Source organism: Choloepus didactylus, chromosome 2 (assembly GCF_015220235.1).
Source record: "Choloepus didactylus isolate mChoDid1 chromosome 2, mChoDid1.pri, whole genome shotgun sequence".
NCBI classification, from domain to species: Eukaryota; Metazoa; Chordata; class Mammalia; order Pilosa; family Megalonychidae; genus Choloepus; species Choloepus didactylus.
This window is the reverse complement of record NC_051308.1, coordinates 63,323,709-63,348,809: the sequence shown is the minus strand read 5'-3', so window position 1 is coordinate 63,348,809 and position 25,101 is coordinate 63,323,709. Positions and strand designations below refer to the sequence as shown.

Sequence of the window (25,101 nt, the reverse complement as noted above, 5' to 3'; positions counted from 1 at the left end):
GGCTGAGGGAAGGCAGGCAGGGGCTAGACCCCAGATCGTAGGCTTTGATAATGAGGAGCAAAAGAAAATAATTTCTTCTGGTTTTTTTCCCCTTAAACAAGTAATTACTGAGAGCCCTCTAAAAGCTGCTACTATGTACTCCCTGTAAGTAAGGCAGTAGTCACATCTCATTTTTCTTTGAATTCTTTGCATCTCTTTATTCTACAAACATCCATTAAGCAACTATTTTATACCTGTTACCATCTTCCACGCTGTGAGGCATACAAACGAAATGAAAACGATGTTCCCTCATCTTAAGACATTTAAAATCATAATGTACAATACAGTGAGAAAATGCTAAAATATTGAAGAAAAAGTAGTTATAGATAAAAATGTCTTATTCTTAATTATATGAATATAATTGAACTCAAATTTTTGATCACAGATTAAAAACTTATGTAGATGAGCGTTAATATCTATCATAATGTCAAGTTGTAATATTCATAATAATGTAAAAAGTAGGTTCAGTCAGCAGGCTAATAATATTGACAAAATAAAACTGTAATTACATATGATAAATAATAGTAAATTCTGGAATTAAATAAAGTATGGAAGTTTCTGAAGTGTACAGACATGGTACAGCTACAATATCAGCACTAGTCATTTCACTAGTTACCCAGTGGTTGTGTAAATTAACACAAATAACTACTAGCACTTGCAACTCTCTTGGGGGCCAGTACCACACAAAGTAGGAGTACTTTGGGGGATGCAAAAACACATAATAAGAAACAAAACAAGCTGAGTTCTTACATCACTTTATAGGAAGAATTAAAAATGAGATGGGTGCAAGATGTCACACATCCTCCTCAATCAGACTCCTACTATGTTCTACACACACATAATTATAAAATAAAATTTTGTTCTGTGGCAAATGTAAAATACAAAGTGCAAACTTAGTTTATGTGAAAATTCACGAAGTAAGCACTAGTACAGCAAGAGATGCTTGTTGAGAATGCATAAAATATGAAATTAATGCAAAAGAAAGGTTATCAGTGTGAAATGCAGTTTATTAGAAAAGCCATAAATACAATTAGATATTGAATGAAATCAAGTCAATGAACTGGTAATGAAGACCAGGAAGAGCTATCATATGAAGGAAAACTGTAAGCAAACATGTGAAGAGAGTAAAAGAGTTCTCTAAAAGGCCCAAGTTACAAAACCATAAAATTTAATGTTTGAAGAGACCTTAAGAAGTAAGCTTGGTTTAGCTACAGCAAACAAAATAAATGCTTCCTTTCTTTTCACTACAGTGGTTTCCAGCAATGATGAAAATGATTCCTCCAATGCACAAGGAACCTGTTAATCTTGAAGATATGGCAGACATATACTAAGGCAAAATGCTGAGCAAGGTGAAATTTACAGGGGGTTTTGAAGGAGTTGGGGTAAAATAAGAGATACAGGCAGATGAACAGAGAAACACAAATTTTTAGACTTCACAAAATGAAGATGCTTGTAATATATGAAGTTTTTAAAAATAATTACAGTCTGTGCTACTGTTGCCATTTTAGAGTTGAGGCAACTGAGGTCCTTAAGTGTTACTTTGCTTACCCCAAGTCTAAGCAAATCCCCAAGCTTATGCATTTTGCAGCTCAAGACAAATATAGTTACATGAAACAGCATGAGAGTAAATTAAATAAACTCTTTCTATAGAATTACAATGGCAACACGTTATGAATACACGGTTAAGAGCTTTAAAAACATGTGTTTTGTAATTTTTTTTATGTGGTGACTGAAAAACAGAAATAAGGACTTACCCATGGTTGATTTACTTCAGTATGTTAGGAGTTTTATATACTGTGCCGATTTCCTTTACATACCCACTTTACCAGAAATTAGAGTGAATGTTTTCCCTATTAGGGAGCTGAAAGCCTAACAAAGGAAAGTAACTTGGGCAAGATTAGACAATTAGTGAGTGACAAAGCTAAGACCCCAATCCAGGTGTTCTGACCCCATGAACAGAGCTCTTTTTGTTATAATTACATTAGATAAGAAAATCCTGAGAGTGCCAAAAGAAATGTCAAAAATTAGCCTGAGACTCTCTAAAATGGCAAATTTTAACCTTATTTTTAGAGCAGGTGACAGTTACAGAATGATAGCTTGCAAATGCTCCACATAGGTGAAATGGCAAAGTGAAGAGACAAGAAATTAACACACTTTGCCAAAGATACTGAAAACAGATTTTCCTGTCAGGACAAAAGGTTAAATTGGGAGTATGTGTTTAGTGAAGTCTGATAAATTCAGTTGATGAAGAGGTGATACAGGTTACTAGGCTAAGAAAACAAGATTTTATAGAGGCATCAAAATTACATTCTTGAGCATGTGAGTGCTATGGTGAGACGAGGTCAGCAGGCAAGCCTCTGTAGTGTCTGGATACATCTGAGGAACAATTCTGAATTTACCAAATTCTCCAAGTCCACAGCGGTCTTTATTTCAGCCTTTTTTCAGACAAAAGCCTTTTGTCAGCCCTATTTGTTTTATTCTCTACATTGAACTGTCACCTTATACATGCACTCTTGTAAATGTAGCATTTCATTTTAAGTACAAGCCTGTCTTACCAAGTCCTTGAGACCAAGAAGCACATCTTTCAGTTTGTTTTGTTTCTAATTACACTTCCACTTGAGATGTATAAAGCTGCAAGAGAATATCACTCCCATCCTAAGAATGAGAAAAGTCTAGATAATCTTAAAAAAATCATAATTTTTCTTGAGTTTATCAGAGAGTTGAAGTCACAAGGCAACCAAGTATACTGAATTCCAGAGTTAAAAGCACCTGCAAAGAGAAATGAGATGCAGGACCAATTTCACCTTTGGCAAAGCACAGGGAAAATGGTGACTGCCATATAAGTAGGTGATGAGAAATCTGCTTAAATTTTAATGAAGTCTTAAAGGCCAAATATGGACCAGTGTGGAATAGCTGGGAGTTGCACTTTAACACAGATAAAATTCCTGTATTTTTAGATGCTAAATCCAGCAACCCTATCACCCAGTGCTCATGAGAAAGACTGGACCAGGGAAGGAGAATGAAAACAGCTACCGTTGGTGGTTGTGCCGGTTTGAATGTATTATGTCCCCCAAAACGCCATTATCTTTGATATAATCTTGTGTGGGCAGACGTATCAGTGTTGATTAGATTGTAATTCTTTGAGTGTTTCCAGGGAGATGCACCCGACCCAACTGTGGGTGTAACTTTGATTGGATAGTTTCCATGGAGGTGTGGCCCCGCCCATTCAGCGTGGGCCTTGATTAGTTTACTGGAGTAGTCACTATATAAGTTCAGACAGAAGGAGCAAGCTTGCTACAGCCAAGAGGGACATTTTGAAGAACGCACAGAGGGCTGAGAGAGGAGCTGCAGATGAGAGACAGTCTGAAAACAGCTGATGAAAGCAGACTCTTGCTCCGGAGAAGCTAAGAGAGGACAAATGCCCCAAGAGCAACTGAGAGTGACACTCTGAAGAGCAGCTGCAGCTAATAGAGGACAAATGCTCCAAGAGCAACACTTTGTAGAACGTCATTTTGAAACGCAACCTGGGAGCAAGAAGACACCAGCCGCATGCCTTCACAGCTAACAGAGGTTTTCCGGATGCCAATGGCCTTTCTCCAGTGAAGGTACCCTTTGTTGATGGATACTTTATGGCCTTAAGACTGTAACTGTGTAACCAAATAAACCCCCTTTTATAAAACCCAATCCATTTCTGGTGTTTTGCATTCCGGCAGCATCAGCAAACTATAACAGTGGTGCAGGCCTTCTGGAGCCATAGGGTGCTGGGTGGGACAGCCATGAAGACCCACTGCTTTTTTAGAGCATTCATTCATACGAAACAAAAGACAAACTGCTGGTGAAGGGTCAAGCAAACTCTCTTGCTCCCAAAACTGCTGGAGGAAGGGTAGAGCCAAAAGCCATCTGCTTCTGAGTGAGGAGTAAAAAACCTGTCTGTTCCTAAAACAGGAAAAGGTCCATTGCTGCTGGGGAAGAAGTAGAAGAAAAATTCTTAGCCCTTGGCCACAGATCCCACACTGGCACCAAGCAGAAGTCTAATGTCGTGTGGCAGTGGGGGTAGCCCTCATCTGACCCAAACCAACCACAGACAGAAGGAAGTTTGGCTGCCATGGGGAGCAAGGGGAGCGCTGCTGAAAAAGCCCCCACACCCGAGGCACGGGGCCTGCCTAAGGCTTAAGCTGAACCGCAGCGATCTTCTGGGGCTGGGGTAAACTCCCACGGAAAGCTCATCATCCACTTTGTTTCACTCACCTCAGACACACAGTACTTTAAAATTAATTTATCCATTGATGATCACTGACTATGTAAATACCTATCCAATGGCAACTCTCTACCAGGCATTCCAAAAGATTGTTTCTCACTGAAGTCTGTTAATAGGTAGAATGAAAGTCATGCATTTACAGGGGCTCTCATTTTTCACCTTTGTTTATATGTGTCATGGTTTTGAATAGGTTAATATTTTAAAGTCAATTTTAAGGACTCTTTATATACTGGGTAATTCTATTAAGTATAAATATCTAAGACATACTGGTTCATTATTTTTTCTGGTCTCTGTTTGAAAGTGCAAATTTTACCAAAGCTCTCATAGTAACTTTTCAGGACAGAGAGATTATTGATCGGTGTAAATATAAGAAGTTTAACAAGGCTATCAAATAGTATTCCCAAAGCAAAATAAATAAATAAACCTTTGATAAATGGCAAACTATTTGTGATTTCACTTTTGCTGACAGGGTTTCAATATTTCAACATTTAAAAAGGTTTCTTAATTCAAAACAAGTCCACTCCATTTTCAGTAAAAAAGAGTATTTTGTTCCCTTCACTAACTGATGTGAAGTTGATACTTGTAACTGGGATAAACAATTACAAAGTCAACATTAATGAACAGAACCATATTATTTCCAATCTTCTTAATAATGTAATAATAATGCAAAAAGTACATATCTAAGGACTAAAAATATCTGATTCATAAAATTACTATAACTGGACTTTATTTCTTAGACGTATGATATCAATACATCACCATCATAAACGTGTGTATGTGTGTATACACATACATTTAAGTACAGAGTCTTAAAATGGCTTCTGTACTGGATATAGCAAGAACCTTATTAGAAACTGAAATAACATTTTGGTTTCAGAATCAAATAATACTAGTTTTCAAAAGTGTTGTTTTACAAATATCTAAGATATGGATAAATGCAAAAAGAGGATGGACATCTGTGAAATGACCAGTTTTACACTCAAATGTTACAAAAACAATAAAGACCTATTCTGTAATTGGTATTGGGACACAGCTAGCTTATTAAGATATTTGTGTATTATTCTATATTCTATGTTTTATCTCAGGAGATATATAATATGCAGTAAGTATAAATCCAGTCCAAATTATACTATGGTTCTATTACACCCCCATGTTTATATATCTATTGACATTCTGGCAATTTCTCTCTTGGGGGACATTAATTGGCAGCAGCATTAACCCCTACAAAGAAAAGACTGGCTTTTCTTTTCACAACAATAACACTGATCTATGACCAACTTTAAGGGCAGTTATATATACAAAATAGGAAGAAAATAATCATGTCCTTGTTTTATGATGCCTGGGAGAAAATAAAAATTAGTCTATAGAAATTGGGTGCTTTTGGAATAGAGAGATGTTAATTTCATCAAAAGCCCCTACAAATTTTTTTTTTTAATGGGAAAAAGTCCTTACAATCATAAACAGGACATAAAATAGTGAGAAAAAATATTAGTAATGTGATTACTGAGGTAAAGTCTAGAATGGTAATATTCATTAGATATACTAAATGGAAAAATTGAGTACCTTTGTTTTTTCCCCAAAACTTTGTAATAAATGACATAGTCATTTGTGGAATAAATTAGGAGAGTACAATTCTAACATTAAAAAGGAATATTTCATCTTTAAAATATTTCAAACCATACACTAACAAAGTTCACATAAGTAAGATTATCGTTCATTATGCCTTCTTTATATATTAGGTATTGTTCAGCATACCTAAACATTTTAAAAATGAAATCCCCACCACAGTTATTGAAAGGAAGAGCTGGTTTTGAATTATTTCTTTGATAGAGTAATGTTTTTGAACAATTTTATGACAATATAAATGTCTCAAAGTGTATTCTTTTGTGTTTCTAAAAAAGACTTCTGAAAAGTGCCATAAATTCTGTTTTGTGCAGCTTTCTTTCATGTTGACTTTATATTATGTCCACTAGAGGGCACTCTTGTAATCCACAATACCATCTCTCTCTCTCTCTCTCTCTCTCCCCCTCTCCCCCTCTGTCTCTCTCTCTCTTTCTGGCACATTTTTAACCATACTGAAATTCTACATGTTGGAAAGTAATATTATTTCAACAGAGAAAATAACTTTCTTTCAAATTAAGATTGTATCCATATTTTTCAAAGTGGACTCAAAAGCTCAATTTTATACATTACCGACAGTTCAAGATAGACTAGATACTACGTAAAAAATGAAAGGAAGACTGTTACGATGTGTGTTTCAATCAGGAAATATTTTTATACAGGCATCTGTTAATAGAAACACATTCATTTACCTTATTTTAAAAGAAATTTGTCATTTGTAGCTTTCTAGCAGATTTCCTTATCACTTTAATCCAAATTATAGCTTGATTATAATAATAATGCTCTCAATATTGAGTCAAATTAATAATCAAACTGCTAAAAATAAAAAAAATTAAGGGTTTTGTGATTATCATGTCTTGCTTAAACTTATTTCTATCATTTTGTAAATTTCATATTTAGTATTCTTACCATTTTCCTGCCCTGCACAGACATTTCCCCCACTCAGGTCACAATTATCTTTTTCATCTTGTGAAGTACAATCATTTTTTTCCTAAGCAAAAGAAGCAAGTGCTACTTTTCCCTGCAGACAATAACTGTGCCATTTCTTTCCTAACCAATAGAGCAAAGCTATTCAATGGACTATATATATTCAAAGTCCAAAACAAGTGTGCCATTTTCTGAAATCTACTATGTGACCTGAGCAATAAACACTAGCTTTACTTACACTCATTTTACTCCCACAGCCTGGTGAATTCCTATGAAAGAAAGCATGTCATAAACACAATACTATACACCACATTTAGAGTATCCGTCACCATTTATTATGTTTAGGATCTAAGTAATTTACAGAATCTAAATTTTTGTCTTATAAATTTCACAGAAACTTAATTTCATTTACAGCATTTTAAAATATGAGATTTATTATCTGTAACACGTAAACCATCTGATTGCTCATATTTTTTTAAGGTGCTACATACTGGGATTTCTCTTAAATCCCCATTGAACCAAAACATGGCTTTGAAATGCCTTCCTTGCAAGTCTGTACATGCCAAAAGGGTTCATATAACTTCTGGGTATATTCTTTAAAGATGAAAGTACATTACTCATCAATTATAAAATGAGTTCGTAGGTATTGTGCTATATTCCACAAATCCATTAGAGTGATTTATAAACCATTAAATACATAAGAGCTCAAAAAGAGAACAAAGTTTCATTTTAAGTGCACATGTCATCTTGTATAAGGGGTAAAAATGGAAAATCACAAAGATTATATTTTATGATGAAAACATTTTCCTTATTTGGGCAGTCAAATGATAACAATAACTATTTATTCATCTCTCAAACTATTAGTCTATATGTGACTATATACAAAAAAAAGAATAAATGACCACTAGTTTAATAGTGCTTGGTTGTATTAATAGCAATTATGATTAATGATTATTAAACATCTTTCTATTTATAAACACTGTATGTGGGTTAAAGTCTTGACTACATTCCAAGTGTGGGTATTTATCGACAGTCACACTGCTTTATATCATATAACAAATGGAAAAATAGCCTTCCATTCATACTTCCTCAAACTGCTTTTGGCATAATTAATCAGACAGGCTGAAATTCTGAGAGGATTGTTATTTGTCCCAGACATGAAATAGTTAAGACTGATATGTGTGCCAGGGTTTTAAAAGGACTTAACAATAAAACGCTTCAATCCTCCACTTTCACTAGATTTTGTGGTGGTGGTTCTGCCTTGCTTAGGGCCATCCATCTGTTAATGTTGACTTGCAGTACAGCTAAGCTCTCCTGCTTGTTCACTAGTCTAGTGGATGTGTGAGTGTGTGTATTTCTCATGCAGACACACAGATACATGCACATTATAAATGCTGGACTAAGCCGACAATGGTTAATATTTTTAAAAATGGAGCATTACCTTAGATATAAATTTTATACATTGTTTTAAGGAATTTCTTATTCATGGAAAAAAAATTCTAACCGTTTAAATACTTTAAAATACAATTTCAGATGACAAATTTGATGGTCTAAAGATTGCTTACTAAGTCTTCAGAATTCTGTTCTAAAATAAAATTGATGAAAGGTAAGTACATAGGATTAAAACTGTTCTGCACAATGACCGGTGGCAGTATTCTCACTGGACCCAACTGGCCCTGCCCTGTTTTCAATAAAACCAGAGGAGGATCCTTTCCCTGGAGTCCTGTTAGACTGGGGCTGCTGCTGGAACTGTCATCTTCACACAAAAGGGAAAAGGTTTGGGTTTTTACAAATGTGAAGCCTAATTGGGAGAGCTTCATGGCTGTACCCTTGACATTTATTTAAGCCTCATCAACAAAACGGGAAAGAACCATACTAATTAGCAGGCCAGCACACAAATGACTATTTGTTGGAGGTGGATTGTAGATTCACAATCTATACAAAGATAAGCTAAGTAATAGAACAGGGCCTTAAACATGATAGATTTAGATCTTTGTTCTTTTCTACAGTACCCAGATTATGGAACGTTAAATATTTCTGAAATATTTAGATATTTTAAAATACATTCTTGGAATTCAAATGACCATAATCTCATTTTTGTCTTTTGAAAAACAGATAAAAATAAAGACTTCCATTGATAAGCCCAGTCAGAAACTGATAATATAAAGTGAACTTTACACCAGCTGAGACTGACTTCTCAAATGATATCAAATGGAACAGGCATGGGAAGAGTCAAGTCCACATTCTTAATTTAGATAATATTACTGACAATACAACAACATACTTGAGGTCTTATAAACTTAAAAACTGAGGGATGGCTCTGGATGGGACCAGAGCCACTCCTACTTAGAATGAAAACTAACAATTTGGGGGTCCACACTACTTTACTGATCAGAGGATTGTCAGTGCCTCAGGGCAGTGGTTACCAGGAGAGAAGCTAGATGAGCCACTGCTATAAAAGACCTGAAGCTCAATATATGTGTCTATGTACACATGAATAGCTACCAATCATTGCATGCATGTCATGTTGCAGATATTTTATATACATTATCTATAATGCCAATAGCAAGCCAGGAAAAGGACATGAATTGTTAATACTATGTTGTAAATATAAATATAAGACTTAGGGACATTATGTTTTGCTCAATGCTAAATGCTATTACCTTTTTCAAAGTCAAGGTCCGTCTGGCTCTAAATTTCATGCCCTTGTATCTAATTGCCCTTCCTCCACAAGCACTCCACCCAACATGAAGGTACTCTAGTATAGTGGTTAAGTACTTAAGTTCTAGAGTCAGCCTGTCTGATCTTGAATCCCTACTCTCCTATTTATTATCTGTAGAACTTCGGACACGTCTCTAATTCCTCTGTCCCATTTCTAAAGCTAGTAATTGGGGAAGTTAGTTCCCATTCTAATTGGAATGTTGGGAGTTTCAAATGGATAATGCATTAGACACAAACATACACCGACAGCCTCACTGTTACCAAGGAACGTCTCTCTTCTTTCCATGTTTCCCCAAGGCTGCTCTAGTGCACTTTTATCTGATTCCAATTTTATAAAAATTGAGTTGGAAAACAGTCATAAGAACAGCAAAACTATTTGCACCAGCAAATCCCATAGATCCCTACAGAACTGCTTTTAGTTAATGGAATACCATTTGGAAAATCTTTTAAGAGAGTTTGCTTATTTGGAGACTCAAAAATAAAAACGGAACCCAGATCATGGCTCCTTTTGATGAGACCAGTTTTAACATTAGAAAAGTGATGCTACTCTTTTAGCTCAGTGAGCCTTACAGAAGGAGAAGGGAGTGTATTCTAAGTTTATTTCCTCTTGCAGTCTTTTTTTTTTTGAAGTGGCACAAGTGAGCTAAGGCAACAGCTAAGAAATTAAGCTGCCTTTGAGAGATGTATTAATGAACCTGAGCATTTCAAATAATAGAAAATGTATAGAAAAGACCAAATAAAGAAAACCAAACATGTGTCTCCTAGAACAGAGATCCCTGTCTCTCCTTGGGACAGACTGTGAAGTCTTGGGACACTGAATTCACCTGTGGATCCACAATGTCTAAGCCTATTCTATTTCCTTAAAGGTGGAGCACAACCCGGGGATCTTTTTTTTTTTTTTAATCTTTGTGCATTACGTATCACATAGCAGTATTTTTCTCTTCATTTTGGCTGCCAAGCAAAGCAGTTGACTATGGTTGCTCCCTCTTGATTTCCTCGCCCAAACTGCAAAAGTAAAAAAGTCATTCAGAAGACTGACCTTAAACTTACCAAGTTTCAGATTCATGGTATAAAGATCCAGTCACTAGGCACTTCAAAGTATAGCTATTTTGCAAACATGACTTTTTGCCAAGTAATATAAGACAATCACCTTTTTTGTATGTATGTTATACTTCACAATAAGGAAATAAGTGAAACCGTGGAACTGTAACCTATAATATTCTCTGAAATTTGTTCTCTAACTACTTCTTAAATTTCACTTGGAAAGTTATCACTTCTATGTATATATATTATATTCTATAATAAAAATTGATTAAAAAAAAAGAAATAGCATAGATCATTTAAGATATTGTCTCATCCCTTAAAAGCCCTTCCCTGAGAATCGCTTTCCCTGCTCATACCTGCTCAGCTCTACTACTCTCCCAAGGTCCTTCGTAACAAGGTACTTTCCCTGCTTCTCTGGCTAGAGTTGACTGAACCTCTAGGATGAATCCCAGATCCAAGTGGAAGGACTACATTTTTCCACAAGAAATATGGATTGCCGAATTGTAGGCCATTTCTAGTGGCTGCCTAAACTGAAGGACTGCAAGCTCTGTGTCAGGGACAGAGAAGCAGAGAATGTCAGTCTACAGAACGCACAGTGAACAGACACGCAGAGAGAGCAGGCCAGGTGCCACTGAGAAAAGAGAGCTGGTGGGGGAGGGAGTCAGCTGATTTTCTTCCCCAACTTTTTCCATTTTCTACTTCTAACCCTATCAGAGGCTTAAGCGTATTCCTGTACTTGGAAGTCCTAAGAAACTCCTATATCCTAATAATCCTCCCATTATGTCTTACTCATCTGTGTGAGTTTGTTAACACTATGAAATTAAAGAAATAGTTCAAATCAGGGATTGGATGACTGAGTTTGAATCCATCATGCTCTACTTTTACAAAAAAGCTTCTGGCCACAAATTGGCTATCATTTCAAAGCACTAACTTCCAACTTAAAGAAGTAATATTAGGATTACAAGAAAATATGGATTCTGGTAGCCTGGGGAAAAGATTTAAGAACAGAAAATAACAAGGAAAATACTGCAGGACCAAAAATTTAGCTTTTTTTATAAGTGGACATGTGCATCCAAAATTAAACAATTCAAACTCAACTATAGAAAAATACAAGCAAAACAAATTATAATAAATATGATTAGGTCAAAATGATTGGAAATATGAAATAAAAAACTGAGCTGCCAAAATGCATACACACAGATACATACACCTATTTATATAAAGGACAGAAGTATACAAAGAAATAGATGCTGGATATACATGTTGCTTGAAACTCAGATATTCATCACTTGAAAAGTAAAGATTATTATTCAGACCCACTATCAGCACCTGCATAATAATTCTAATATGTTGGTTTAACAAATTCCTAGACAACAAGTAGAAAAATAATATTAGAGTTTTTAACAGAAAACTTTCTTTTATTAATTCTTGTTTAAGTCATCAATCTTGTTATGTCATCTGAAAACCATAAAATGATAATGAATACGGATAAATTGACTTAATGATATCATACTAAATGATAGCCTTGTGGATTCAGTAAAAGTATACAATAAATGCAACCTATTACTCTACAGGATTTTCTATAACATAATAGAATTTTCACTATCAGAACCTGTGTCTCTAAGAATCGACAACAAACAAAAACAGAAATCAGTAAAATATTTCATAAAGCTACCCTAGCAATATCATGCCATGTTAAATGAATGGAAGATTTTTAAAATTTAAATATGGGAGCTGATAATATTTTTCTTAACACCGACATTTAGGAAAGATGCTTTTCCAATTTAAATGTTTTCTGTTCATCTTAAAGCATCCTATGGGTAACAAAGATTTCACATTTTCTGCATATAAAAATGTACTCATCAAGCTAAATATAACCCACATGCTCCAATATGTAGGCAGTACACATTTTACAAAAAATTTTAAGATGTTAAGGCTTGAGAACAGATTGGCAGCAATTGAACACACAGTAGTGGTGAGGGGGGAAAAAAACAAATAGAGAAATCAACAGCAAATCCAAAATTACTTTATAAGTCAATAAATATTTGCCAGTTAAGAGTAATGTCCAGAAAAAGCTTCTACACTGTGGAATAATTATTTGACTAAAGGGCTTATTTTAGGTCATACAATCAGCATTCACTGCCAATATGCTGCAGTTAAGCAATTCTAACATGAAACTATAACCTTTATAAAATTGACAAGTCAGAGAGAAGGTACTCAATATGCAACAAAAATATTTCCATGATGGTAGAAACATGTATCTCTGGTACCTAGAAAAGTTCCTGGCACATAGTAGGTGTTGAAAAACTGAATGAACGGATTTTCCTTACAAAGGTCTGGGGTTTTAGTACAGCCTCACTGCCCTCTCCCCATTCTTATAGACATGTTAAGGCACTTTTTCTTTATGATCATCTGTACTCCTGCTGTGTCCGGATATCTCCAGGAAAGCTAAGTGAGCATCAGAGAAGGGCTCTCACCCTGTTCTGCCACTAATGAGCTATGAGACTTAAGGCAAGTAATGAAACCATTCTGGCCATCAAATTCCCCATTTGTAAAAGCGGTGAATGTAATAAAGGAAGCTTTGAAGCCTCTTCTAGTTCTATAATTTTTAAACTATAATCCACTCCAGAATTCTAAGAGCTAATTTTCTAAGGCTATGTAAAATACGATTTGTTTTACACAAATTTTATTTGGTGAAAACCTTTAGAAACATACCTATGATATAAAATCAGAGACACATAGAATCATAATTCTGAATACTTCCGACTTTAGGATAATATTTTAAGTAGCATTAGTATATGAGAAGAAGCTCTAATAAATATTTACAGCAAATAAAATATCTAACTTTAGAAAAAGAAACATATGTATTACTTCATATTCTAATTTCCACATATTATTTTAATGGTCAAATTCCAATGAATGAATTTCACTTTATTTTTGTAGTAAAGGCAATCTTCTGTGATTTCTAGTTCATCATCATGCGCATTCACACTCTACAGCAATCGCAGGTTTAATTGTCTGTCTCCCTTCACTGACCTGTGAGCTCTATAAGGACGTGCCTTTGCTTCCTGATCCCCCTGCAGTCTGCCCAGATGCCACCTACTCCCCTTCCTGACCATACTTGCAGGTTTTCTTATCATAAGCTAAAAAATTAATGGGCCCATAATTGTCCCTAAAGAATTCACTGGGATTATATAATTTTAGTATGTGGAGCACTAAGGGTAAATGACCTTACCTGGGCAAGCTTACGCTTTTCTAGGTTTCCTCTCTTTTCACCATGTAATGTGTAAACTGGTGTATATTGAACAGAACCAGAACAGGTCCCATAATCGTCCTCATTTTCCTATACATGAAAAAATACACAAGTAATTACTTTAAAATACCCCTTTTTATACCTAAAATTATTTGATTAATATATAGAGTACCTGATACAGATGAAAATAAAAAATTACACTTCAGCTACAAGTTTAAAGAAACTACTTAGTAAGAAAATACATTTTTCTATATATGAACTAATAACTTCCAAAATAAGTTCCGACTACTTTGAATAATTTCAATTAAAACCTACATGAAGATAATGTTCTCCCTATCACTAAACTGGAAGTTTTAAGTTGCACTTTTCCTCCAAAACATAACAACTGATAGTAAAAAGATATAATGTATTATCAAATCAAACACATACACACCTACATGTATATTCATATGCAGGTAATATTCATAGATTCAAATACACATCCTTATATACAATCTTTCATAAATTAAAAACATGCTTCCATTTAAAGTAACTACTAGTGGAAAGATCTTATAAAACCAAACAATGCCTTTCCTGGCTTAATTCTACACCTAAATTTATCTTTTTAAAAAATTCTCAGCTTTAAGCAAGAACTTCAATTGTGATATCAAGGCAATCAATTTTCTGAAAACATACATCCTGTCAAAGTATCTTTGAAGATCTCTGTAGTCCTGTGATAAAATATGTAAACAATAAAGAGATATTCAGTGGATGCATATAGAATGGCAGATAGTTGCCAGAGAGCTGGTTAAAAAAAATGCATTCTTGAAAAAAAGGCTAAGCATATTTCAAAAGTCATTAAAACATAAATCTCATGTGATTTGTAAAGTATAAGCTTCAAACTAATGCGAGAATCAAGGTAGAATGAGAAGAAGAATAAGATGTACCTTGTGTTTCAGCTTACTCTTCACTTCCTTTATTCCCTGCTTTGCATGATTTTTTGCCTAGAAAATGATAATACACGTGTCTGGCTTATTATGGTACTATTACCATTTAAAGAATAAGTACACAAGCTCACATTCAATGAAAACTGTTAACTATTTGTATAATGTAGGTAAAGAACATGTTATAATCTAAAATTCTTTCAGGAACCACATACCACCTACTATTATATTTCAATTAGTTAATGAAAATGTGATTAGTTTCTATCTGCATACAGTTATCATACAAAGTTAACATTTAGCCTATTTTTGCCTAACCTATAAAGAACATAAATGGAGTCAAGCAGATTACTGAATACCAAGTCTTAATTAGAAATTGTGACAAATTTGGGAAGAAGAAAAGACATCAGAACAGTAGGTTATTTCAGAAAATGTTTAGGCTTTAAGAAACTCAGGCAACTTGCAAAGCTTTATCAAAGTGCTTTTATAGGCAGAAAAAGATTTTTATTATCAGAGACATTCTAATGATAGGGTTATTCCATATCCAGCTTATCGGGCAAAAATTAAAAGTCATTTAACAATTTAAAAGCTACCCTCACATCCACAGGGAATCTGGCTCCAGCATTCGGGCCGCTCAGGCCCTGCAATGGTTCCTAGGGGGTATAACTGAACTATAGGCAACTGGAGGCTTCCAAGAAAGCCTTAGCCTTTGTTCCACTGGAAATTCTCACTCACAGTAGTCAGAGTGAAAAAGGAAGAAGAAATTCACATTTATTTAGTATTTCCCAAGTCTATGACTGTGTGCTGGGTGCTTATCATGTATTATCTCACTTAGTCATCATAACTCTATGAACTTGGTACTATTATTATTCCGTTTTACAAATAAGGAAAGTGACTCACAGGGAATAAGTCTGTGTAGCCTTCTAGATACATAAGTCCAGGTCCATTTAATTAAAAAATAACTCTCCCACCTCAGAGGGGAAGGAGGAACTAAGCTTTTTAAAATACATCCACTGAACTTAAGACTCCCTCAAAAGAAGCCATTATGGCCTCATTCTACAGACATGGAAACTGAGGGATGTAGACTCAAGGCTTTACAACCCCGAAGTCCTTGCTCTTTCTAATAAAACATGCTGATTTTTCCAAGCTCCTTCTAGGAAGAGTAAATACATGTCTTTCCCATGTCCCTTGAAGAAAAGGATCTTTCCTCTTAATATCTGTGGGACGAGCACAGTATTTGACACATAGTAGCTGCTCAGAAAGTATCTCAAACTGAACTAAACGGTTATTTTTTTATTGAAAATGAAGCAAAACCAAACATACTATACACAGTAAAGACTGTCTAAAAATCCAGGTAATACTAGATTATATTTCCATGTTCTTTAGAACTAATAAAGCATTTTCATACTCATTGTTTCATTTGTGAAGCCAATTCCTCTATTTAAAGGTCCTATATTAATCCCTACATTTCAGTCAAGTAAAAATGCAGAATCGCCAGGAGAAAATTCTCCCATTCCCATCCATCTTCTAGAATATATACCTACTTTGTTCACATTTGGATAATATTCTAGTTTACCTATTTAGGTAAACCTAAATTCTAGTTTACCTATCCTGTCTTCTTTCAAAATCAATGTAATTCACACAAATGTTTTCAAATGCCCCTTAGCGTATGAAACTGAATCTTGTGTGAGTCTCTTCCATGGTTCTGTGATTTCTGTACTGATTCATTTAAATGTCTGTTGCCTACATCCTCCGTTGGTCTCTTTCAGACTATGCCTTGAAGATGGGATACGGGTTCTCTCTACCTTTTTCAACTTTCCAGGTTGAAACTTACCAATACAAGTCAAAACTTAACAATACTTAAGTATTCTCTACAGAAAGACACCAAACAAACGCCTGCGGCTAATAATTAAAAATGCAAAGACCTAACAAGAAAGCTGATTTAGAAAACCTTTTAGCCAAATCAAATACGCATTTCACTTTGCTGTTATTCTCAGATTTATAAGTATATGTGTCAACTCTAGTTTTCTTTATAGCCTTTGTAAGCACAGAAAAATTTTTCTAAGTATACAACAAATCATTAAGTACTTCAAGAAATGCATATTCAGTATTTCTCAAGTATGTTCAAAACAGAGCAAAGTGATAGGGATACAAATATAAAAGAAGAGACAGAATCTCTCATATTTACAGTAACTGCCTTACAGACTGCTCTATCCTCAATGCTGCCTACAATGTCCTAAAAAAAAAAATGGTTTACACTTTTAGAAAACTACAATCTACAGAAAATCAAGGTAAATAAATTCTGTTCTACTTTTATAATAAAAATCAGGAATTTTGTTCTTAGCAATTTGTGGTCAAAGGAGGAATTACAGATTACAGATTTCAGAATATAAGCAATTCTGGAAAGATGAGTTTTAGGTATAACTATGACAATCACAAGTTGAGTTAAGTACTCACCCAAACCTCCTGATTCATACAGGGCATGATTTCAAAGTAAATGGTAAAAATGATTAAATATATTCTGAAAACCTTAATTTGCCTGAGATTGACTGAGTAAATAATTTTCTGAAGAGCAAAATTTTTAAGGTGGTTACATTTTTCCTGCTTTGCAGGGAAGGGTCCCAAATAAAATACTCTACAGATGAGAGCATGAAATTTTAAATAACAATTGAGGTTTTGAACATGTTTGCTTTATGAAGGATAAGAGCAAAATTAAGGAGAAAAAACACATATTTGGCAAAACAATCCAACTTCTCTAAACCTGAAGAAAAACTTCCAGTGCTTACTCCACCTGACTGAAAAGTTTCACTTGACTGTGAAAATGTTTTTAGAATCTTAAATGAATGTAAGAAACAAGGATCAACATTCGTTTGATTTCTTACATGACAGCTATGTGCTATTACATTGTGAAAAATTAAAATCTCTTCAAGCACTGTACTTAAATCAACCCAGTGGCATTAGAATGAGATAGTGATCCACTCAAAGAGGTTTCCTAAGCAAAGCCATGGAACAACCAAATAAGAGACAGAGGCTAATGTTTCTTAAGGCAAAATAATTAACTCTTCTTATTTTGGCTTTATGATAATGATTCAAACAGTTCAGGATTTGGGTACTGTATTTTTAAATGAACTCTGTAGCTCAGTTTACCTACAATAAAGTGTAATCTTTGACACAGATTTATTAAAATGGAAATGGTGGCTAGATATTGTAAAAATCATAAGAATGTAAGTTCTGGACTTATTAAAATATATTATTCTATTATTAATTCAATCATGTCAAATTACTTAGTGAAAAAGCATTTGAAGATGAATTCTCAAAGAATCAAAACTACTGCCCTGAATATTTCTTAAAACATAGAATACAGATGACCCATTGAATTAAAAAAAATCTTTATTGAATACAAATCTTTACTAAATACCACCTTCTATTTTCACATCGAATGCATAATATATAATATATCTGCACTTGGTGCGAAAATAGAAGTTCCAGTTCATTCCTTGATAAACTACTAGTCTAGCATTAGAGATAAACATGTACAGGACAAAACAAATGCTAAAACAGAGGTATGTCTACCAATTCTATGGTGCACAGAAAGAGGTATATAAACTCTTTTTGAGTGGGGTTTGGAAAATGCATTCAGGGGACATAATACCTGAAGTCTTAATAGGGTGAACCGGTGTTTACAATGTGGGTAAAGGCCAAGAAATGATGTTCCAAGTAGTAGGAATGGCTTGGGCAAGGAGAGAGAGGCAGAAAAGAACATCCTGCATTCATGAAACAATGAACACAGTGTCTTTAGAGAGATGGAATGGGGGAAGATGAAACTGGAAATAGGAGAAGCCAAGTGTTAAAGGGTCTTAGAAGTTGTATTAAAAAGATTTCTAGTTTACTTACTTACTTATTTATTTATTTATTTATTGTTGCTATTATTATTATTATGATACTATATGTCACGGATAATCACTGAAGAATTTTAATTGTAGAAAATCAACATTTTTTGAGCAAAGAGATCTTGCCATATTTTTCTATTTTTTTCTATTGAGTCTTAAGTACATAATGGGAATTTAAAATAGGTTGTTGAATGAAAGAATCAACTAAAATAAATGATTGTATATTATTGACTGTCAATTTGCAGGCACAATTATGCTGATACTTTTCAAACCAAATGAAAGACCATTTTTAGATTATATAAAGGAAACATCTCCTTTACACAATGATATAATTTTAATAACTTTGATCAATATTAACTCTAAACTAAAAGAATAACTTTCTTTGAAAGAAAAATAGAAAACATTCTGAACTTACACATCTATCTACTAGGAAAATTTGTATAATATTAGCAATAGAATATTTAAATATCAAAAGAAAGCAACTTACAAATTTATATGCTGTCCGTACAGCAGGAGTTGCTTTGGTCATTGCTGTATTGAATAGTGCACCTCCCTTCTGCAAAGGAAAAACAGAAACACATTTCCAAAACTGGCCAATATTGCCTTGGAAACAAAGCATTATTAAAAGTATACAAAAAGAGTTTTACCCATAAGTTAAAGGTACTACAGAAATGATTGCAAGTTTAGGGTCTTCATAGTTTTTATAAATTACAGTACTTTCAAACACAATGTAAACATTCCACTCTATTCTTTTAGTTGGTGTAATATGTCATTTAAAATCATTTCATCTCTGCAGTTTAGGCAGACTTGAGCATAAGTATATATTTACAGCTTCATAAAAAAGAAATTCAATTTTTATCAACTGTCTTACTGTTGGGCAATCAAGTCTCAATCTGTGGGAGAGTTTTTAAATATAAAAAAAATGATATTAAAAAAAAACACTCTACCAGAAATGACAAAATTCCCATCACATTCTACTGCTCCACCTAATTCCTTGTTCTGTAATATGTACTATACTATATACACACCACTATGTGGTATATATACTACACTACACTATACTATACTAAAAGCGACACTGAAATACTGCTTTTCAAAACAAGCCATTATATCTGCACAAAAGCTTTCCATTTCGGAATTATAATTATGAATATCAATAAACTATCAATATCAACATAAAATTTTAAAAATGAGAGAAAAAATGCAAATATTTCAAATATTGCAAACACATACCAAAAGTACACACAGCGTACTTTTCCTGAGCATTTCTCCTTATATATTAGATTGAAGAAGAAACTGAAGATTTTATTACCTTGACTGTATGCACCCATTGTTGATATGACCTTGGGTTTCCTGAAATACATAAAAATAAGATTCCAGAAATAATTTATCAAAATAAATCCATAAACTAAAATTCATTAATTACTAATATTTCCAGGATTTTGGTAGGCTAATTTTATTTATCTGCGAAGTTGTGAAAGAAGCAATGGCATCCTAAGAACAAATAAATTATTCTAATTCTTGGGAACATAGTAATTAGCATGTTTATGCATAGATAATCGTTTTTCTTCATTCACATAGGAAGCAATATATTTAAGCATTCTATCGTCTTTCATTTTTAATATCAAATTCAGTGGGAAAAATATAGCTTCTTTTGAAATAAAAAAGTCTTATGCCTTTTAAGTGGCTTTTTCACATTTTACATCTATATTGTCTTGTAATGGTCCACCAGTTTCATATAATTACGTTCCTTTTAAAACGGTATTTCATAAAAACACGTAAAAGAATGAAGCTTGACTCATCCCTCATACCATGTACAAAAATGAATTCAAAATGGATTAAGGACCTATATAAGAACTAATACCATAAAACTCTTTGAAGAAAACACAGGGGCAAATCTTCATAACTTAGATTTGACACTGATTTCTCAGATATGACATCAAAAGTGCATGCAGCAAAAGAAAAAAAATAAAACCTTTTTGTTCAACAAAGAACATTATCAAGAAAATGAAAACACAGCCTACATAATAGGTGAAAATACCTACAAATCATATATCTAACAAAGGCTTAATATCCAGAATATATAAATAACTATGATTCAACAACAAAAAGCAAACAATCCAATTTTAAAAATGAGTAAAAGGCCTGAACAGACATTTCTCCAGAGCGATAACCCTTCACAGCCACAAGGATGGATATAATTAAAAAGAAAAGAAAAATGAAAAAAAAAAAAAGTAAAAAACAACAAGTACTGGAGAAGATTTTGAGAAACTAGAACACTTGAGTATTGTTGGTGGGATACAGCCACTGAGGAAAGCAGAAAGGGTTTGCTCAAAAAGTTAAATACAGAATTATCACAACACCTGGCAATTCCACTCCTAGGTATATACTCAAAAGAAATGAAAACAGGAACTCAGATAGTGGTATACCAATGTTCACAGCAGCATTATTTACAATAGCCCAAAGGTGGAAATAACCCATGTCCATCAACAGATGAATGGATAAACAAAATGTGGTATACACATACAATGGACTATTAAACAACCATAAAAGGAATAAAGTTCTGATAAAATGCTGCAACATGGATGAACCGTGAAGACATCATGCTGAGTGAAATAAGCAAGGCACATAAAGACAAATGCTGTATGATTCCAATTGTTTGCAATACCTAAAAATAGCATATTTGTAGAGACAGAAAGTAGATTACAGGTTAGCAGGGGTTGGGAGGTGAGGGAAGAAGGAGCTGTTTTTGGTGAGTACAGAGTGTATGTTTTAGAAATTTTGAAATTAAAGAAAATATATCTGGGAAATGCTTATACCAAAAAATTATTCATTGTTAAAAAAAAAAACAGAAGGCTGAAGAGACCACAGTCGATAAGCGTCACATGTGAAACTGTCATACTCTCTTAAAGAACCTATGCGATATACCTTGCTTTTACATTGCTTGTGTATCTCAGAAGTAAAAATATACTCAGTACAATGTTACAAATCTTTTTTTTAAAGCTTCATATAAATAAAAAGTAGGTGGATTTTATGTTAATATAGACATATATATTTGCTAATGAATTATGAGTACTTGATTCAAATGCACAGGGACAATTTAAAAACTAGATAGAAATTTATAAATGCAAAGAATCTTGGGGACAAAAAAAGATTCTTCCATGCTTGTCAAATATTAACATGATTTAATAACTAATTTTACTTTAATGCAGAAGTTATAGTTATATTTCTGAAAATGTTCTCAAGTCATAAATCTGTAAATTTGAAAGAAGATTATCCAAGGAAATATGAAGTGAGCACAGTTTTCAGGCTGGGGAGTGCCATAGTTATTAGAATACTCAAATGCTGACACAATCAGTTCTAGTAAAATGGGTAACCAACATAATTGCTTCCAAATAGGATAAACGTCAATTAGTCAATAAGGCAATATCGGAAGGCAAAAAAAAAAAAAAAAAAAAAAAAACCCAACTCATGTAAAGTAATGTTTTCCATCAACTGATTTCAGTTGCTTGTGTAAATGGTTAAACAGCCTCCTAGCCAAAGTGCAAAAAGTCAGAGTAGCAAATGAAGGCCTGATGGCTAATGAGACTATCCAGTACAAAGAACCCCCAGAAGAGAGCATGTTCCCCTCTGGTTTGTGGTAGTTGCTTACAAAAATGCATCACCTTACTCAAGAATTTCTTTCCACTTATTATCTCTGCATTTCCAATCAACATCAGGAAAAGTGTCCAGCTTTGGATTCATACCTGAGCGTAAAATCTTCTCTTAATTGAAGAGAAATAAATCAAGAAACAACCCTCATTCTAAAAAGTATCTCTTACTACTCAGCTCAACATTGCACTTTTTCTGGAAGAGGAATTACGGGGGAAAGCAATTTTTGTTTCTAAATTTGTGAAATGACATAGCAAAATATATCTACCTAAAACAACATATAAAAACAAATTGCACAGCTTAATAGACAAGAGTTTTAGATGGTATTTGGCCTGACCAAAATTTTTAAAATTATATTTTCCTTGTGAAATGATGAAAAATTCTAAGTTATTCTATCAATTTATTTCCAAAGGAGATTTTATTAACAAAAACAAACAAACAAATTGTATGTCTTCATCCAGGTTGGTCATATACTCTTGCTTCTCTATTAAAAGTTCTCATCTGTTCATATACTTTTACTTATTAAAAATGATTAGATGGAAATCACATATTTGAAACTTTATTATTCATAGTATTTTAGAAAGTGTTTTTTTTTTTTTTTTTAATTTAAATTATTTTCCAAAAACGAATTTAAGAAAGTCAAAAGAGAGATGCCAACTTCTATATAACCATTTAGGATTCTGGAACATTTGTCAATCCAGGAAACAAAAATTTTTTAAACCTCTGAAACCCAGAGAAAATAGTCTCTTATTTAGAGTTGTGAGGAATAAAAATAGCTCACATACAGCTTCTTTATAGCTCAAAAAATGTTTTTACCTACAATACATTCTTTTAGCTATATTGTTTTTACTCTAAAATAAGCAAAGCTGATAGTGTCCCTGGCAGTGCAGCTCAGTGAGAAAGAGGAAGGTTCTGGGGGTGCATCTGAGAGTTCAGCCCAGTCTATCCTTGCGAACCATGTTGACTGGGACCAGTTCCTTAACCTGGATGAACCTCAGTGTCTTCATTCGTCAAATAAGCATGACAGTCATTGCCCTTCAGGATACTGTGAGGACGAAAGATAATGATCATACAATGTTTAATATAGTACTCAGTACACTGTAGCTCCACCATAAATGTGAATTTCCCAAATGAAGAAACTGAGGGTCTGAGATGATACAAGATTTGCTCAAGATCACAAAGCTAGCAATTGACAAAGAATGGATTAGAAACCTAGTTCACTATTCCTACAACTACAAATACTACTCTAAGATTGCTAAATGTAACACAATAAAACTTAAGTTACATACAGAGTTCCTCTGCATCACTTCCTAAGCAATTACATTAGAAAGGGAAAGAACTGATCCTCTGAGAAGAAAGAGTTAATGATAAGAATTGCCAATAATAATCTAGAATTATGTAGTATAGGGGCAAACAGGAAGTCCCTAAGAATTCACTGCTTAAGGTGGGAAATATGTGGTACTATTTAGGTAGATTCCATTAAAATTTTTGAAAAGGCTAATTGCCTCTTTAAGTTTTGGTGCTTTTAAGATTTTAGGTTCATATTTTCACTAAATTTATGAGATAAGTTCCTTATTCTTTGGTGATGTTAAAAAAAATAAAGTCGGTTTCTTCTTAAAAATAAATTTGAATGCCAAAAAATCCCAGAGTCCTTTTAAAATGACTGGATTATAGAAATAATAAGCATTACTGAGGAAATTCTTAACATTGTTCTTAATTAAACAACTGATTTTCTCACACTCAAGGACAAAACATTTTCATTTCTCACTTGTGTGAAGACTTTCTCTTCAAATCCATCTGTTTAAATTTCAGTAATTTGTGGTTATTTATCAAAAAGTTCACAGTGGTTTAGTGTTCAGTGAGCCCAGAAAAAAATGTTCACTAAATAAACTGATGATTACCTACCACCCCTTCAATTTCTCTGGTATCTTACTCAGTAAAAAGAAACAGAATTAAATAAATAAATAACTGATCAGATTATATGAGGTAATTAAGAAACAAATGCTATCAATGGAGAGCAAACACATACATATATATAAAACTGATCTGAAAATGTTTCTCCTTTTTAAAGTTTAGATAATTTTCTATGACCATAAGAACTAGTTTTATTTAAAATGAAAAAAAAAATATATGAAACATAAACATGTTCTTAAATACTCAATATTCCTTAGATGTTTTTTATTTTGTTTTGGTTTTCCTTGGCTGTTTTTTCACAGAGGGACAATTCTGTTACCCAACTGCGTCCTTTGTTCTATTCATGCCTTCTTTTGTTACCTTTTAATAATTACCTAATAATAATTACCATGGATATTCTTCCCTGTACACATCTCCTGATATTCTCAATATTTTCCTTTTAAGTTGAGGTTGAATATTCTACAAGGGTCCCATGAAAAGAATCTAGTCTAACATGGTTTTCCTTAACAGTCCTGACTAAAGGGACTCAGGATGAAAAAGGTTTTTGAAAATATGCATGCATTCAGAGTCTTCTAATCATAATTTTAGACTCAAATGTGAATCTGGATATTCTTTGTCCTGCTGTCCTAGATTGCACATTTTTAATCGGAGCCACAATAACTATGAAGCTCCTCCTTTCTCATATTCGTTTTATAATAATTATGAGTATTAGCAATAAAAGTGTATGTAAGCTGCCATTACCAATGATATATAAAAGGGAGAAATTGGATGCATCCCTAAAATTTCTTAATTATTTTTGGTTGAACATAATTTAAGCTTGGTGAATGTTGATTTCTTCCACAGAAAAATTTCTGGGGTCTTCAT

The 25,101-nt window shown here is 33.6% G+C and overlaps 1 protein-coding gene across 3 annotated transcripts in view; it reads right to left on the bottom strand.

Moving 5' to 3' along the window:
• Window positions 1-25,101, bottom strand: part of DENND1B (DENN domain containing 1B) — a 282,470-nt gene that overhangs the window by 16,825 nt on the left and 240,544 nt on the right. For all 3 annotated transcript variants that reach the window (XM_037825101.1, XM_037825100.1, XM_037825102.1), the window contains 4 exons: window positions 19,985-20,025; window positions 19,160-19,228; window positions 14,789-14,845; window positions 13,845-13,952 (listed from right to left, as the gene is read on the bottom strand). In XM_037825101.1, the coding sequence (XP_037681029.1) occupies window positions 13,845-13,952; window positions 14,789-14,845; window positions 19,160-19,228; window positions 19,985-20,025 (275 nt within the window). The remainder of the gene's footprint in view (window positions 1-13,844; window positions 13,953-14,788; window positions 14,846-19,159; window positions 19,229-19,984; window positions 20,026-25,101) is intronic.